Source organism: Elephas maximus, chromosome 1, assembly GCF_024166365.1.
Source record: "Elephas maximus indicus isolate mEleMax1 chromosome 1, mEleMax1 primary haplotype, whole genome shotgun sequence".
Lineage (NCBI taxonomy): Eukaryota > Metazoa > Chordata > Mammalia > Proboscidea > Elephantidae > Elephas > Elephas maximus.
Window position 1 is genome coordinate 151,146,102 of NC_064819.1, and position 18,946 is coordinate 151,165,047.

The following is an 18,946-nucleotide window of genomic DNA, read 5'->3' on the forward strand; positions in this document are numbered from 1 at the left end:
ATCCATTTTAGTCTTTTCTTTCTTTCCTGTCTTTTTAATCATCTTTTGCTTTCGTCACATATGATGTCCTTGATGTTATTCCACAATTTGTCTGGTGTTCGGTCGTTAGTGTTCAGTGCATGAAATCTGTTCTTGAGATGGTCTCTAAACTCGGGATATACTGATCATCACACTTTGGCTCTTATGGACTTGTTTTAATTTTCTTCAGCTTCACCTTGCATAGGAGCTATTGATGGTTTGTTCTGCAGTCATCCCCTGGCCTTTTTCTAACTGATGATATTGAGTTCCATCGTCTCTTTGTCCAGATTTGATTCCTGTGTATTCCATGTGGTGAGGCCTATATCTATAGCTGGTGTTTACGTTGGTGAAAAAGTGTATTTGCAATGAAGAAGTCATTGGTCTTGCAAAATTCTATCATGTGATCTCCGGCGCCGGGTCTGTCACCTACACCATATTTTTCAACTTCTGTTCCTTCTTCATTGTTTTCAACTTTCACATTCCAGTTACCTGTAATTATCAATACATCTTGACTGCATGTTCGATCTGTTTTAGCAGAAATTGGTAAAAATCTTCAGTTTCTTCATTTTTGGCATTAACGGTTGATGTGTTAATTTGAATAATAGTCATACTCACTGCTCTTCCTTGTAGGCGTACAGGTATTATCCTAGATCTTGAAATGTTCTTTTTAACAGTGAGTTCGATGCTGTTCTTCAATTTGTCATTTCTGGCGTAGTATACCATATGATCGTCTGATTCAAAACTACCAGTAATTCATTTCTGCTTACTGATGCCTAGGATATTTATCTTCAAGTGTCCTTTTCATTTTTGGGAGCTTCCAATTTTCCTGGGTTCATACTTTGGACATTATACACTCCAGTTATTGGTGGATGTTTGTAGCTGTTTCTTCTCATTTTGAGTTGTGTCATGTCAGGAAATGAAGTTCTCAAAACCTTTACTCCATCCATGTCATTCAGGTTGACTCTACTTTAAGAAGGCAGCTCTTACCCAGTCATATTTTTAGTGTCTTCCAACCTGAGGGGCTTATATTCAGCACTATATCAGACAATGTTCTGCTGCTATTCATAATGTTTTCACTGGCCAGTTTTTTTAGAAGTTGGCTGCCGGGTCCTTCTTCCTAGTTTGTCTTAGTCTGGAAGTTCTGCTGAAACCTGTCCACCATGGGTTGTCATGCTGGTGTTTGAAATACCAGTGACATAGCTTCCAGCATCACAGCAACACGCAAGCCACCACAGTAGGACAAACTGACAGACGAATGGTGGTGGTGACTGCACATCCATGGAAACAATTGGGCAGGAACTAATGGGAGACAGTGGGGCGGGCAGCGGCAGTGGCACTCCAGGCAGTGTTCACTAGTGAAGTAAAGTACTGAGCAGGAGCTGAGGCAGGAGGACACCGGTTAATAGCGAGAGCTCACATTCTTTTGCTCCTTTCAGTACTTATCATTTTTTACCTACTGACCTATGTGGCACAGTGGTTAAAGCACTCAGCTGCTAAAAGAAAGGTCGGTGATTTAAACCCACCATCTGCTCCGGGGGAGAAAAATGTGGTGGTCTGCATCTGTAAAAATTATAGACTTGGAAACCCTCTGGGGCAGTTCTCTGTCCTGTAGGGTTACCACGAGTTGGAATCCACTCAACGGCAACAGGTTTGGTTTTTGGTTGATCTGTAAACTACTGAGAGAAATCGTAGTAACAGATTAAAGTGTCCTCCTGCTGTCGTTTCCCAATTCCTAACAGTTTTTCCCATTATATGTTTTGATACATTATTATTCAGCACATAAAAAATTCATGTCTTGATTTACCACTTTAACATTTTACACTGATTTTATTCGTTATTAATATAAAATGACCATTTTTGTTCTATTTTAGGCTACTTTGTTATTCTGCTTTGTTTTACTTGTAGTTACTTCCCTGCTTTTTTGTTTGCATTTCCATAACCTTGTCTACCATTTTACCATGATTACTTTTACTGCATAATTACTTTCTTTTGATAAAATTATAAATCCATATTTGCTTTAAAAAAAAACTGAATGAACTATGATTAGAAGGACAGTTCCTTTGCATGAAAAAAGAATTTCCTTTCTAAGCTATCAGTTAACATTAAAACTTGATGGTAGAATACTAGCAGCCTCTCAGTGAGTTCAGGAATAAAATGTATATTTTCACAATCATTATTTCACATAGTGGAAGTTCTAGCAGGTGCAGTATAATACCTAGCAGTAAATAACAAGAACTATGAAGGAAAGTAGAAAATCATGAGGCACAAAAAACATTTATTAAAGGAAGAGATGTATAGTGTTTCTGGATGGGAATTTCTTAATAGTTTAAAGATGTCATTTCTCCCCCAAATCAGCCTAGAAATTTGATTTTGTGTTAGTCAAAATACCAGTATAACCTTTTTTTTTTAGTTAACTTTTATTGAGCTTCAAGTGAACGTTTACAAATCAAGTCAGACTCTCACATATAAGTTTATATACACCTTACTCCATACTCCCACTTGCTCTCCCCCTAATGAGTCAGCCCTTCCAGTCTCTCCTTTCGTGACAATTTTGCAAGCTTCCAACTCACTCTATCCTTCCATCTCCCCTCCAGACAGGAGATGCCAACACAGTCTCAAGTGTCCACCTGATATAATTAGCTCACTCTTCATCAGCATCTCTCTTCCACCCACAGTCCAGTTCCTTTCATGTCTGATGACTTGTCTTCGGGGATGGTTCCTGTCCTGTGCCAACAGAAGGTTTGGGGACCATGACCGCCGGGATTCCTCTAGTCTCAGGCAGACCATTAAGTATGGTCTTTTTATGCGAATTTGGGATCTGCATCCCACTGATTTCCTGCTCCCTCAGGGGTTCTCTGTTGTGCTCTCTGTCAGGGCAGTCATTGATTGTGGCCGGGCACCAACTAGTTCTTCTGGTCTCAGGATGATGTAGGTCTCTGGTTCATGTGGCCCTTTCTGTCTCTTGGGCTCTTAGTTGTCGTGTGACCTTGTTGTTCTTCATTCCCCTTTGCTCCAGGTGGGTTGAGACCAATTGATGCATCTTAGATGGCCGCTTGTTAGCATTTAAGACCCCAGACGCCACATTTCAAAGTGGGATGCAGAATGTTTTCATAATAGAATTATTTTGCCAATTGACTTAGAAGCCTCCTTAAACCATGGTCCCCAAACCCCCGCCATTGCTCCGCTGACCTTTGAAGCCTTCAGTTTATTTCGGAAACTTCTTTGCTTTTGGTCCAGTCCAGTTTAGCTGACCTTCCATGTATTGAGTATTGTCCATCCCTTCACCTAAAGCAGTTCTTATCTACTAATTAATCAGTATCCAGTATAACTATTTTTGAAAATGTGGCAAAATTATCGTAAAATTAACTTGTAAGAATAGCCTAAGATTTTTTGAAAAAGAAACACAGTGTTTGGTGATGATGAGGCGAAGACCTGGATGTATTCAGCGTTAAAATGTACCACAAAGCTACAGTTCAATGAATAAAAAAGACTGAAAAAGAATTGATGCCTTTGAATTATTGTGTTGGCAAAGAATATTGAATATACCATTGACTGCCAGAGGAAAAAACAAATCTGTCTCAGAAGAAGTACAGCTAGAATGCTCCTTAGAAGGGAGGATGGCGAGACTTCATCTCACTTACTTGCAACATGGGGACTAATCCCTGGAGAAGGGTATCATGCTTAGTAAAGTAGAAGGTCAGCAAAAAAGAGGAAGACCCTCAGTGAGATGGTTTGACACAGTAGCTGCAGCAATGGGCTCAAACATAGCAAGGGTTGGGCAGTGTTTTGTTCTGTTGTACTTAGTGTCGCTGTGAGTCAGAATTGACTCAGCAGCACCTAACAATAACAGCTATAGTAATTAAAACAATTCAGGACAGATATAGGAATAGAGTTGGATTCACGAGAACAAAAGAAGAAGTTCAAAAATTGTTCCAAGTATATATGAGTATTTAAGGGCATCTCAGAAACCCTAGTGGTGTAGTAGTTAAGAGCTATAGCTACTAACGAAAGGGTTGCAGTTTGAATCCACCAAGGCACTCCTTGGAAACCCTATGGGGCAGTTCTGCTCTGTCCTTTATGGTCGCTATGAGTCGGAATCAACTTGACAGCAACAGGTTTGGTTTTTTTGGAAGACCATCTTAAATCAGTGTGAGAAAGGATAGAATATTCAGTATGTCAGTTTTTTTTCAAACTGAAGGTCATAACCCATGTGTGACTCATGAAGTCAATTTAGTGCGTCATGGTGGCATTTAAAAATATGTATATAGAATAGAATAGAATACGTTTGCTATCATGTGTTATAGGTGAGTATTGTTTTGTGGTATTTTTCATTTAATACCTTATATGTATGTATATTGGCTTATGATGCATTCCTTAATGTGGCTCATGATTTGAAAGCTTAAAAACCACTGCAGTAAATAGTATTTGGACAAATGGCTAATGATTTTGAAAGGACTAAAATTATAGAGACCCAAACCAAAAAAACAAACCTGTTGCTGTCTAGTCAATTCAGTAGAAGACTGGGCTCAAAGACAAGATTGTAGTAGTAGTAATCATATTTATTAAAGGAGAGTTCAAAGCAAAGAATATGAGGTATACTAGATTATGGAATAAAAACAAATAATGAAAACACCATAATATTAAATGTATATTCTTTAAGCCAAAAATATTAAATAAAAACTGCTAGAAATTCAAAGAGCAAATGACAGAAATACATTTATAAAAAGAAAAAGTCATTTTTAATTGTAAAAATATAATATTGTAAAAATATAAGCTATATAAATAAAATTAGATACAAAGGATATTGACATTACCTATCCCCATACATGGAGCCCTGGTGGCACAGTGGTTAAAAGAGTTCGACTGCTAACCAAAAGGTCAGGAGTTCGAATCCACTGCTCGCTCCTTGGAAACCCTATAGGGCAGTTCTACTCTGTCCTCTAGGGTTACTATGATTCAAAATCAACTGCAACAAGTTTTCGTTTTTATCCGCATATATTTATTTTTCCATATATACAAAAATAATTCAACTCCATCATTTATTGTATGACTTTGCACAGAGATTTTCTTTTACGATATAAAAATAACTTTTTTCTCCCCCCTCCTTTTTTTATTGTACTTTAGATGAAGGTTTACAGAGCAAATTAGCTTCTCATTAAACAATTAGTACACATATTGCATGTACCAAGCCCATGACATGTCAATACTCTCTCCTTCTTGACCCTGGATTCCCCATTACCAGCTTTCTTGTCCCCTGCTGCCTTCTTGCCCTTGGGCTAAATGGTGTGCCCATTTAGTCTCATTTTGGTTTATAGACCTGTCTAATCTTTGGCTAAAGGGTGAACCTCAGGAGTGACTTCAGTACTGAGTTAAAAGGGTGTCTGGGGACCATACTCCCAGGGTCATATAATATAAAATTAAGTTAAAAAAAAAACTGATTCTTAATTGGTCTCAACCCACCTGGATCAAAGGAGAATGAAGAACCACAAGGACACAAGGTAATTACAAGCCCAAGAGACAGAAAGGGCCACATGAACCAGAGACTACATCATCCTGAGACCAGAGGAACTAGATGGTGCCCGGCTACAACCGATGACTGCCCTGACAGGGAACACAACAGAGAACCCCGGAGGGAGCAGGGGAGCAGTGGGATGCAGACCCCAAATTCTCATAAAAAGACCAGACTTAATGGTCTGACTGAGACTGGAAGGACCCCGGTGGTCATGGCCCCAAACCTTCTGTTGGCCCAGGACAGGAACCATTCCCGAAGCCAACTCTTCAGTCATGGATTGGACTGGACAATGGGTCAGAGAGGGATGCTGGTGAGGAGTGAGCTTCTTGGATCAGGTGGACACTTGAGAGTATGTTGGCATCTCCTGCCTGGAGGGTAGATGAGAGGATAGAGGGGGTTAGAAGCTGGCAAAATGGACACAAAAAGAGAGAGTGGAGGAAGAGAGCTGGCTGTCTCATTAGGGGGAGAGTAATTGGGAGTATGTACCAAGGTGCATATAAGTTTTTATGTGAGAGACTGGCTTGATTTGTAAACTTTCACTTAAAGCATGATAAAAATTATTTTTTAAAAAAAACTTTTTCTTATTTCTTTGTTTTTAGAGGACTATTTTAATAGAGGGAAAAATGTGTCTGAAGACAGTAAGCTCCGATTTGAAACTTATCAGCTGATATGGCAAAAGATGAAATCTGAAACTGAGGTGACCACTTCTTTTAATAACCTAACATTTCTCTAATACCATAAATCTCATATTTGGTGCTTTCCAACTTCCTTTCCAATTCACAAGAATATTGATAAAATGCAGGAAATATTGGTTAAGCATAATTTGTAAATCTAAAAAAAAACCTCATGTTCTAAATATTAAGCATTTTTCATATACTGGCATACATGTTTACTATGATAACTGCTAAGGCAAGGAGACTTTTACATATTTTCACAGCTTTTAAATGGTGGCACTTTACTTATCCACTCAGTTAAACAAGTAAGAAATAAAGCTATTTCTAAGCTCTTTTATGTCCTCAGCCTCATACCCAGTTACTGTGTTCTTTATATTCCATATTTCTAAGCTCTTTTATGCCCTCAGCCTCATACCCAGTTACTGTGTTCTTTATATTCCAATTCAAACATTTCTTCACTTGAGCAAATTGATATCCCCAGGGCCAGTATTTCGAGCAGACTTACACTGTTTGGTCAACACAGTGTTGTATTTTTTGTTTTTAAATGCCTTTGGGAGGGATGTGTATTTTCCAGTTTACTACTACTTGCCGCCACTCTTTCTTGCTTTATACTTAGTGGTTAATTTCCAGGAAAATGATGGGAAGATTTGTTTGTTTATTTAACTCTTTATTCCTCATTCATGTGTTCCATGTGGCCCTTGAAGGTTATTTGAGTTTGTGGTTTCCATTCTGCTGTCCATTTAAGACTTGGCCCAAGTATATCACCTCCTCACCTTAAGTTAGTCCTTCTCTTTGCACCTATATTATCATAGCACTCTGCACACTGTATTTTAATTGTAAGTATTCTTGCCTAATATGCCCACTTTTTTAGGGTAGAAACTACCTTTCATTTGTGAGGTAGTTAGTAAATGTCTGTTGAATGAATAAATGAATAAATAAGAGGTATTCCTTAATGGGGGAGTCCAAAACAGTAATCACTAGAGATCTAAGGAAAAAATGTTTTTTTTATTTCATCCATCTAATAATCATTTTACGTGGAGTCCTTGGAATTGAATCTGTGACAGTTTTCTTTCCAAAACCAGAAAGGATGTGTCAGATTACTACTGATAACTCATAGAGCTTGGTGTTTTCCTTATAGCAATTGCAAGAGGAATTAAATAAAAACCTGTTTGACAGTCTAATTGAATTTCTGCAAAAGTCTCATTCTGGATTCCAGAAGAATTCAACAGACTGGAGCTGTCAAATAAGACTCAGAGAAATTCCTACTGCTGCTCTTGTTCTAGGTATGAGTGTGTGTGCCCATGCATGTATATATTTTATTTTTTGATATTAGTGGTTGTTTTGCTGTTGGGAATAGTGAGGAACAACCTCTTCTGACTTGTAGAATTTAAACCAATTATAGTTTGCTGTGCATACCCTCAAAACCAATGAAAGTTCTTAATACTAAGACTATCGGCAAATTAAAAGAAATGGATCCAGGGTTAGCTCATGCTTTCCTCAATTTTTTGTTAATTTTCAGAAAATGATGGAGAAAACATTTGTTTATTTTTCTCTTTAATTCCTTAAACATAGCATGAGGATATATGAGATTTGGATTTGTTAATAAAGAAACCATCATTGTGTCAATAGGTCATATCTTGAGTGGAATTACTCTCTGACCTTAATTTTTATACTTGTTTTTTAATCTCTGGATCATTTTATTGTATTAACATTCATTGCCCAGAAAGGGATTTAGATAAGTTATATATAAATTGCTTTGAGATTGTGGGTTGTAAACTTCTTAGGTACTTAAATAACTGTTATTATTATTCCATCTTTACCGTATATTTGGAATGCAGGATAGTGGAAAAAAATTTTTTTTAAATATTAGCAAATTTTTTTCATTCCTTTTAAAAAGAAATTTGAATATGTATGGATTCCAACCATACTCTCCACTTCCAATTCGTTATCATTCGGGGTTTACTGTACTAGTGAGCTCTGAGGCAAGAAACTAATTCTGTTTTAATACCATGTCTAGTACTGTTTATTATCTACGTCGTATTCCTAATATTCAGGGCAATACTTCTCAAACTTCAATGTATCTACAAATAACCTGGGGATCTTGTTAAAATGCAGATTTTCATTAGTAGGTCTAGGGTAGGATCTGAAATTCTTTTTTTCTAACAGGCTTTGAGTTGTTGCCCAAATTGCTGGTCCTTAGACCACATTTTGAGAGCAAGACACAGGAGATGATTTTTATGCTATTGTCCAGCTTTACTGTGTGGCCTGCCATCTGATTTCAAAAACTTCTTCCATTTATGGATGAGAGAAGGAGGCCCAGTGATGACCCACTTGTACTGTTGGGTGCTTTCTCTACTGCCAGGTTACAACAAATGGAGGTGAAGGGGAGGGGACACAATCGAGAGGGATGGCCTGATATGTGGTTGTGAGAGCACTGTCGGTATAAGAGTGGCAGGTAGTATTTTCTAAAGAAAGTTTAAATCCCGGTCCTGCCTATGGCCAAAAGGAGAAGAGGTCCAAGGAGAATATTTTTCAAGTTGAAGACGTATATTGTTTGTAATATACAAGTCCGTTGTCTTAAGGAGCATAATGTTAAATAGCGGATAATGTCTGTCGGTGAAAGCCAGTGTTTTACTGAACTCCCAAATAGGTTCAGAGCTGCAGCATTACAATCATAGACCATAATGTATGCTAGGAAGATAGTTTTGATACTGTATTTAAAAAAGTCTGTACTCAAAGAATGCTTAAGCACAGTTGCACATTATCTGATTTTGAAAAAATATATGTTTAAAAAACAGCCTGCCAACATTTTTATTTGTTCTCTCTCCTGAAAAAAATAAAGTTGCTTATTTCTGGTGTGGATGATTCAGAACCTGCTGTCTTTCTGTCAGGCAGTGGAAATTTTACAGTAGCAAGTCTTAAGCAGTTTCATGGTGTCTGCTGCTTGGCACCTGCCTGAGCATCAAAATACTTTCTGGAAATCATAAATTGTTACTTGAGAGAGGGTTTCAGTTCACAGAATCTTTTCCAAAGAGTAGTGGGAAAATGTCCACTCCACTCTGATGACTGTATGCAGAGCACTAAAACCCTGACTTGTGGACATGAGAACCATGGGTTTGGTGAATACCAAAAGAATTCATAGTTTTAATTTGTTTTTAGGCTCTTCCCTCAGAAATCAGCTCAGTGTACATTTTACCTATTGTATCCAGTGCTGTGATGATTAATGGTTGAATTCTCAGTTGTTAAGCAGGCTAAGTCAGGGTCATAGTAAGGCTTGGATTCATAACCCCTTATTTTCAAATCAGTGTTTTAAAGAGCTCTTTATTTATTTGGCAAAATAATGAAATTACTCTTAAGACATTTTCAAGAGTCAAATATATATCCCTGGTGATTTTTTTGAAACAAGAAATGTACTAAATATCTTCCCGAACAAATAAGTATAGTTTATGCATCTAGATATTTATTGTTATTGGATATCTCTTTATGTAGTAGATTTTCCTGGTTGCTGTTATTAATCATGTTTTTGAAATGTCTTTACTTGGTAGTTTACTTGACATGTTAAATGTCTTGTTGTCTAATTATTATTAATAAAAATGATTATTCAGTATTGATATATTATCCCATAGGTGTGAATGTAACAGATCATGATTTAACATTTAGAAGTCTAACAGAGGCCCTTCAGAAAAATGTCACACCGTATGTAGTTTCATTGCAAGCTAAAGATTGTCCAGGTAAAGAATAAATGTTATAATAACCTTGGAGAAATGTTACAGATTTCTACCTTCTCTCTCTCTCTCTCTTTCTTTCTTTATCCCTTTTTATTTGTGAGAAGAGCACAGTGCTACAATTTTGACAGAGTGAGGTTTAGTGCCTCCCCGAGTAACCCTGACTGTTGCAGAGCTCTTTACTACCTTTTACTTCCTTTGTTCTCGCCCCACTCCTGCTATACCACCTTCACTGTCAGTATTAGTCCAGGCATTTAAAAGATGTATTCTTAATCTAATGAAACTTTTAATAACTAGAAAGGTTTGGGGAGCTGAGAATTGGGAAATTGGGAGCTTTTATTTCGCCCAGCAGAGAGTAAACTACATGGCCTCATATTTGCAGTCCCAAATCATCTTATTGTCCCAATTTGAAAGGTCACCAAGCTAAATATATTCCATGGGCAGAGCTAATCTTGTGTACCTGAAGCCATCAAATCACAAAGGATGTGGACACTAATACAGGTAGTTCCCAACTTACTATGGGGCTCTGTTCTGCCTACTCCGTTGTAAGTTGGTTCTGACATGTTGAATACCTCTTTTTTTTAGTTTTCATTATTATTGCCTTTATTTTCAGTATTTTTATAAGTCTGATCATTGAACACCTGCAAGTGAACATGTGGGAATGATCCCCCACCCCCTCTACCCTGTTGCCTTCGAGTCGATTCCGACTCATAGCAACCCTATAGGACAGAGTAAAACTGCCCCATAGCGTTTCCAGGGAGCACCTGGTGGATTCGAACTGCCGACCTTTAGGTTAGTAGCCGTAGCACTTAACCACTATGCCACCAGGGTTTCTGTGAGAATGATAATATCAGCAAATTGCATGCTGCAACATTGTATGTAGTACATATTACTAACAAAAAGATGTACAAAAACAAAGCAAACTGTTGTAAGTGCTGTTTGTCATAACTCATATACGTCATAAGTCGAGGACTACCTGTACTGTAAAATGTGTTTGGATTTGGACTGATATAAGGGATTTATGTGCTTATATTACTTTCATATTTAAAAACTGATTGGAATTAAGGAAAAGCACTTAGGGCATCCTTGAAGATGACTATAAGGAAGACTTGTAATCAGTAAAATAATTTATGTAAATAACACTTTTGATGTTTTTTAGAGACTTTGAAAATAACTTAGTTTTCATGTTTACACTTAGGGAATACTTTTGTTATAGATAATACATATAACCTTTGGCCTAGTCTTGGTATGAATTAATGAAATTTTATATATTAAGGAGAGCATTAATAGTTCATATGTTAAATGTTATGTCAGTTATATTGATGAGGAGTGTAGAAAAACATTCTGCTCAGATAATATACAACCAAGAATTTTCAGGGCCTTCCAATATGTTTTAAGAGGCAGCAAGCTTTTTCTATTTTGCAGATATGAAGCATTTTTTGCAAAAGCTGATCTCACAGTTGATGGATTGTTGTGTAGATGTAGAATCCAGAGAGGAGGAGAGTATGCAGGCCACTCAGAAAAAGACATATTGTTCAATGGGTTTCCTTTCCAGTTGGTATATGAACGTTACACAGGTAAACGTAAACTGACAGTTTTCTCCTAGGAAATTGGCATTTGATTGAAGAAGCTGGGAATTAGACTTAATACTATTTTATCCTAAGAAGGATATGCTTATGTAGCACTGGCCGTTGATTTAATAGTAGCTACTTATTTTTCCTAAGGCTACTAGAATTTAGAAGTGTTCTTTTATTAGTATGCAGTCTAATTCCTAGTAAGTGCTTAGGCTCTTACAAGGACATTTTATGTGTGGCAAAATGTCATCGAGTGACAAAAACAGCATCAGGAGTTGGTTCTGTTGCAAATTCTATCTCTGTGACAATGACTATAGCTTTAACACATTATCTCTTATTTTCTTTTCTGCATTAGAATCATGCTGCCAGTACCCACTGTCATCTTAGTCCTCTGAAGAATAATCATGTTTTCTTTGTTCTTTAGTATGTTCTATGCTTATAGTTCTTTGGGAATAAATGCTCTGTAAATAAATATATGCGTATAGCAAGCAAAAGAAATTCCATCCTATCATGACAATAGCTGGTGAAAGTTAATGACTCTCTAACATCATAAAACCATAGTTTTATGATGTCGTGTGGCCAGGCAGTATGGGGAAAAATACTGTAGTAATATTTTCTAATCAACATTTTTGTCATCATTAGTGAGGTTTCATGAAAATACATATTTTGCTTTATATAGAGTGAAACTAGGTCTAATGCTTACCATAATGGCTTAATTTGATCCACAATTTTACATTTTCTTTAAATCAAATGCTATTGATTTATGTCAGATATCTTTAATAGATTGTGATTGAAACAGATGATATTTAAGGTTCTTTCCAAACTTTAAATTTCAGAGTAACAGAATGGCAACTAGTGTTACTCCTTATGCCTTTTTATTAAAAATAACTAGCTCTCACTTTAAAGCAAAGCAAACTATAGTAGTGTACCAACAGAAAAATCAATTTTGTGGAAAATTTTCTCTTCTCCCCGTGCTTTTCCTGTCATTTTTGCAGATAGCAGAAAATATAAATATTTTATATGAGTTATAGATTTTACTGAACCTTTTTCTTGTTATTGCTCCCATGTCAGACACAGAAAAATTCTGCTAGTAACTGTTGGAATGACTTTCTATTTATTATGTGGAAGAAATAAAAGAAATGATATTACTGTGAACTGTAAAGGGAGATACATGAACATGTGGTATTATATCATTGTTTCCACGGTAAGGCTTATTTTTAACTCCTTCTTTCCACAATGGCTTAAAAGAAGACAGGCCCAAAAGTGCCAAGCAGAAAAAGGACTTCGTCTGGCCAATGGCAGTCTCCTCCTGTTGTGCTTATCTTGAAAGATATGGAAAGCTTCACCACAAAAGTACTTCAGGACTTTATAATTATCAGCAGGTAGATGGTGTGTTTCCTGGCTTTTGTGCTGAAATTCTCTTTCTTTTAATTAAGAAAATGTTTCTGTTAAAAAGCAACAGTTTTCAGAGAAAATGGTGATTTAATCTTCATTTTAATACCAGTTGACTAGAAACTGAAGTAATTTCAGGTTCTTAATGTTCAAAGGGAAACCCTGGTGGTGTAGTGGTTAAGAGCTGTGGCTGCTAACCAAAGGGTTGGCAGTTCGAATCCACCAGGTGCTCCTTTGAAACTCTGTGGGGCAATACTCTGTCCTGTAGGGTTGCCGTGAGTCGGAATCGACTCAACGTCAACGGCTTTGGATTTTTGGTTTAATGTTCGAAGGTCTATCAAATTTTTATTTGCTTTTTGATCAAAATCTGAGAATCAGACAAAATTGAGCCAATTTTTAATTATCGTAGTGAGGCAGTGAGATGTAGTTTATCTCACTAAGGTTGTCAGTCTCTTACTTGCCCGTTAAACAGATACTGCTCCAGGTTGGGATATTTTTGTCAGGTGTTATTTTTTCATCTGTGTCCACCTGTAGAGACTCTTGAGTTACCGATAGCTCTAATGAGCAAGAATATTTTCTAAATAACATTATCATATATTTAAATATTTATAGTGGGAAACTACTTTCATGATCTCATTAGATCTTCAGGGCAGTACCGTGAGTCTCAGAAATGGAGTAACTAACCCTATTTTAAAATCTAGTGGCGTGCATTTCCTGTTTTAAGGGTGTAATTTATTTTGGCCACTTCTATATGTTAACTTACCTTAATAATTATGGCTACATTTGCCTAAAGCTATATCGAGTCATAATTTACTAATATAATTTGTTTTGATAGTGTCTCTTTTTGCAATTGACTTTGAGATATGTAGGTCCTAAGACTTTTCTTAATGCCAACATTGAACCATTTAACGTGCTGAAATCACTCATGGTATGAAATAGTGACGGTAAATCTCCAATATTTTGGAACTCAGACTTGTGACTAACTACCAAAAGTAAGGAAGAAGAACTTAGAACAGTAAGAGAATCCAGGCACTTTACTCCTGTGAAGATAGAACTGCATACAGCTTGAATACTGAAAAGCAATAGCTGACAGAGAGGAGCAAGCAAAATAAATCATCAGCCTTGATACAAAGGACTCTGACTTGCAGTAGCCCCCAACTATAGCGCTGTTTGACTAAATGACTCTGTGGAAGTAATTTGTGTTCTTATTGATAATGCTAAGAGGCACGTCATGTTTAATAAGTTTGATTTAAGACTATAAGGAGGGGATATAACATTTTTTAATGTTGTCCATTAAAAAGATGTCTTACGTATGTATAAGAAAAGTTTTCTCTTAGCTATTATAGCTGAGTGACATAGTGTCTGTTAGAAATCTCCATAGATAGAAAAAATTACCTTGAAAATTAGTATCATGTCACTGATCTCAAAGCATAGGGTGAATACTAAACTGTGAGGTTTGAGTGAGAGGTTAAGATGAATGGTACCTAATACCTCCTGTAACGCTTGAGGTTGTGCAACCTTGGGGAAAGCACTTTGTCTCTCTAGACTCTGTTCTTATTTATAAAATGAGAAGATCCATTAATAGGTTGGTTTCAGAGCTAGAGTGTCTGGAAACATCTATCTCTGTGTTACTTTAGCAGAGGAAAATGAGTGACCTAGAAAATTTTAGTATTTAGAATGATACTCCTTAGCAGTGGGTTATAAAGTAGTTATTAAAATTTGTCTTATTTTGAAATACAATGTGTTGAAATACATTGCTAAAGAAATTCTACTTTTGTGTCTTCCTTTGAAAACTAGTCAACATCTACATGAATTTCCACTAATACTCATTTTTGGAATTGCTACATCTCCTGTTGTCATCCACCGGTTACTTCCTCATGCAGTGTCATCACTGTTGTGTATAGAACTATTCCAGTCTTTGTCTTGCAAGGAGCACCTGACCACAGTACTTGATAAGGTAAAAAGAAAAAATTTTACCAGTGACATAAGATGAAAAGAAACTGCCAAGAATAGATTGTAAATATAAATGTTAATGATAAATCTGTATATCTCTCAGAGTAGAACTATATGGAACGCATTTCCTCACATATTTTGATTGTTTTTGTTTAATGATTTTCATACTTGTATAGTATTGCCTCTTCAGAAAAACATAAGCTTTATGAGAAAAGTGATCATATATATGTGTGTGCGTATATACAGATATATATCATTAGTCAGGGGAAAAATGCAGGCCTTTAAAATAAATATTTGCAGAATTTATAGACTTTGTAGTAATAATAGCAATGTTTTGACTTACGTTTTACATAAAACAATTTGAAGTTTTTAGTGCACTCTTTCCTGACTGTCATGCTGCTCTTGAGAACAAATAGATAAGAAAAATTTTCCATACTTTAGCTACTATAACGTTTCTATCCAAGTAGAAATAAGATTGTTTTAGTTTTGAGCTTCCACAAACTGTTGCTGGACTGTGCTGTTTGCATGAGGTAAACTAAAGACAGCCTGCCACTTATTTACTTGACAGCTTCTACATTTTTCCCTCCAAAAAGATGATAGCCATCTGATTTCCTGGCACTTAAGGGACAATTTTTCCAGCTACAGTATTTGTGACTGCTTTGTTGTGGCCAAATTCACTTGGCCTTCTATGACTGTGGTTCTGTTTATTCTGAAGAAGAAGCTTTGTATGACTGTTCATTTCCACATGTAAAATCTCCCCTATAGGCCTTTGAAAATTTGCTGAATGATACAAATTAGACATCTGTCAATTTTGTTGTATTCCTCATTCAGTGGTACATAATGTGTTATTCTTCCTTAATTTGCATCATTAGGGATGGAAAAGAAATCTTATCTGGTAACAAGAATTGTCAAAGGCTGCAGCTTCTTCAGTGGCTTCTGGTGGGAGAAAAAGAATTAAGTAGTTAGTTAATAGGGGGTACTTTATAAAAATCAGGAATTGAATGGAGGATAATGGCCATCTTTGGTTCTGAAGATGTGTTATGGATAGATTCTTTTGGGTTGTTGTTACTGTTATATAAGTTAATTTAAAAATTGATATTTTACCTAAAAAATAAAAAAGAAAGTAGCCACAATTGCAGCTTTCACAGTTACGAGTAATAGTATCATTCTTTGCCTTATTATTTACATGTCATATTTATAAATTTTATAGTGTGTTCTGTCCCCCTCTCTGTTTTATATCTTTCAGCTACTTCTTACAACTCAGTTTCCCTTTAAGCTAAGTGAAAAAGTGTTACAGGTTCTAACTAACATCTTTTTGTATCACGATTTCTCAATTCAGAACTTTATAAAAGGACTTCAGGTAAGAAGCACTAATGAATTTGAAAATTCATAAGCTGATTCTAAATAATTTGCATGTTTATTTCAGACTGACTATTTACTTGGATACTTAAGGCCTTTTAAATGGTAATATCTAGATGAATTCAAGATTCTATCATTTTTTGGTTATCTTTTAGCTAAATATAGAGAACATATTAATTGGGATATCAATAGTAGGAAAAATACGTCAGCCATTTCAGTGATTCTTAACCATTTTGGGAATGTAGGAGGGGAATCTTTTTGAAAATCTGATGAAAGCTTCTAGACTCTGTCTAGGAAGCCCTATGAGAGGTCAGCAAACTTTCTGTAAAGAGGCAGATACATTACATTTTTTCAGCTTTGCAGGCTGCATTTGGTCTCTGTTACATATTTTCTTTTTTTGTTTTTTTATATAACCCTTTAAAGATGTAAAAATCATTTTTCGCTCATTGGCCGTAAAAAACGGGCTGCAAGCCATAGTTTGCTGATCCCTGTACATGTGTGTGTGTAAATTTATATTTATTGTTACATACTTGGAATGCATTTTCAACAGAGTCTCATGAATTGACAAATGCCCACTCATGAACTTAGCTTCAGAACATCTGCTATAATCCAAAAAAAGAAGGCCCCATTCTCCAGTTGTTTAAAAGTTAATAAGATTTTCTTTTCTTGACAACTACTAAAATTATCTTAGCAAAATGTAATCATTGTGAACACACTCCAGTTGTCAAGTTGATTAAAACTTACATGTAGTAGTAAGTGCAATATGATGATAACTCACTATATGTTTGTGTAGTGCCTTGGAAATTATAAATTGTTTCTAATGTGTATCCTTTCTCTATAAAACGCTGTAGTGATTCTTATGATTAATATGTTTTTTTTTTTCCCTCAACTTTGGCTCTTGTTTTAAAGCAAGAAAATCAGCAATACGTGAAATTAAATTGAAGTATAATAACTCAATTATATAACAAAAATTATGTAACTATATATATATGTATGTGTATACACACACATTTATATATGTTACATAATATATGTGTTGTTAGGTGCTGTCAGTTGGTTCCAACTCGTGAACCTGTGTACAACAGAATGAAACACTGCCTAGTTCTGCTTCATCCTCACAGTTGTTGCTATATTTGAGCCCCTTGTCACAGCCACTGTGTCAGTCCATCTCATCGAGGGGCTTCCTCTTTTTCACCAACCCTCTACCTTACCAAACGTGATGCCCTTCTCCAGGGACTGGTCTCTCCTGATGACATGTCCAAAGTATGTGAGACAAAGTCTCACCGTCCTTGCTTCCAGGGAGCACTCTGGCTATATTTCTTCCAAGACCAACTTGTTCATTCTTCTGGCAGTCAGTGGTATATTTGGTATTCTTCGCCAGCACTGTAATTCAGAGGCATCAATTCTTCTTCAGTCTTCCTTGTTCATTGTACAGCTTTCGCATGCGTCTGAGGCGATTGAAAATGTCATGGCTTGGATCAGGTGCACCTTAGTCCTCAAGGTGACATCTATGCTTTTCAACACTTTAAAGAGGTCTTTTGCAACAGATTTGCCCAATGCAATACGTCATTTGATTTCTTGGCAGCTGTTTCCATGGGTGTTGATTGTGGATCCATGTAAAATCAATCTTCTGTTGCTAAATTAGTTGGGCCCTTTACCTTACAACCTTAGGGAACAGACTATTTTGGAGGATTTCCTCCAGCCTTGGGTATCTGGTCTTTAGGTCTATAGGCTCAGAAATTCATTATCAGTTCACCCAGGAAGGATCAAGCTCAAGATCAGATTCTTGCCCACCAAATACCTTAAGGCTGATATATAATCTAGCATGTTAGTTTATAAATTTGTGATGGGAATACCATTTTCCAGTGACGAGAATGTTTATATCCACTCTCTGGGGAACCATCTTTCACGTATCAAGGTAGCTAGAAAACCAAATTGGTCTTGAAAATGTTGCTTAGAATCAGCGTATTTAACATTTGGATAGCCTTCTGAGATATCTTGCAAGTTATGTTAGAATCTGGAAAATCATCCCCCCTTCCACTGTGGAGACCACAGCGTTCTAGTTACTAGCTAGAATACATGTATCTATCAGCTGTGCTACCATGTTTGCAATTTAAAGAAATAACTTTTCTTTATCGTTCATTTTTCGTTATTCCTTTTTATAAATAGACAAAGCTCCTACCATTATAATATCTTTATTTATTGGATACTAATTTTATACTAATATTAGATTCATATTTTCTTGTGAGTATTTGAGCATCTGGTGGACTCTTTGAGTTACACTTCAGTCCCAGCAGCACCACGTTTACAGTTATTTTTAGTGGATTGCTTCTGCAGCTAGGTAATCTATCTGCTTATTTAAATTTCCGTAGTTTGTTTCAGAGTTACCCTGTTTTGACCTTGTTCACAAAATTGAAATCTTTAAATATTAAATGTATATTGTCTTATGTAATGTTTGCAGTGTTGCTCTGACACCTTTAAATGTATTAGTGCCATAAAAACTTCCGTTCTTAAAAAAAAGAACCTTAAAATTGAGCAGGCACAGGGCAAAAGATTTACTGCCAAAATATAACAAATACATTTAATTTACATATTTCTTTCAGCTTTCTCTATTAGAGCATTTCTATTCCCAACCCCTCAGTGTTTTGTGCTGTAATCTTCCAGAAGCCAAAAGAAGAATAAGTTTTTTATCAGATAATCAATGTGAAAACATCCGACGTCTTCCATCCTTTAGAAGGT

The 18,946-nt window shown here is 36.2% G+C and overlaps 1 protein-coding gene across 6 annotated transcripts in view; it reads left to right on the top strand.

Moving 5' to 3' along the window:
* Window positions 1-18,946, top strand: part of ORC3 (origin recognition complex subunit 3) — an 86,043-nt gene that overhangs the window by 12,037 nt on the left and 55,060 nt on the right. For 2 of the 6 annotated variants that reach the window (XM_049896897.1, XM_049896907.1), the window contains exons 3-10: window positions 6,130-6,227; window positions 7,343-7,487; window positions 9,831-9,935; window positions 11,355-11,506; window positions 12,752-12,885; window positions 14,693-14,852; window positions 16,059-16,208; window positions 18,811-18,944. In XM_049896897.1, the coding sequence (XP_049752854.1) occupies window positions 6,130-6,227; window positions 7,343-7,487; window positions 9,831-9,935; window positions 11,355-11,506; window positions 12,752-12,885; window positions 14,693-14,852; window positions 16,059-16,208; window positions 18,811-18,944 (1,078 nt within the window). The other 4 variants (XM_049896926.1, XM_049896934.1, XM_049896917.1 and 1 more) reach the window with 3 other exon arrangements.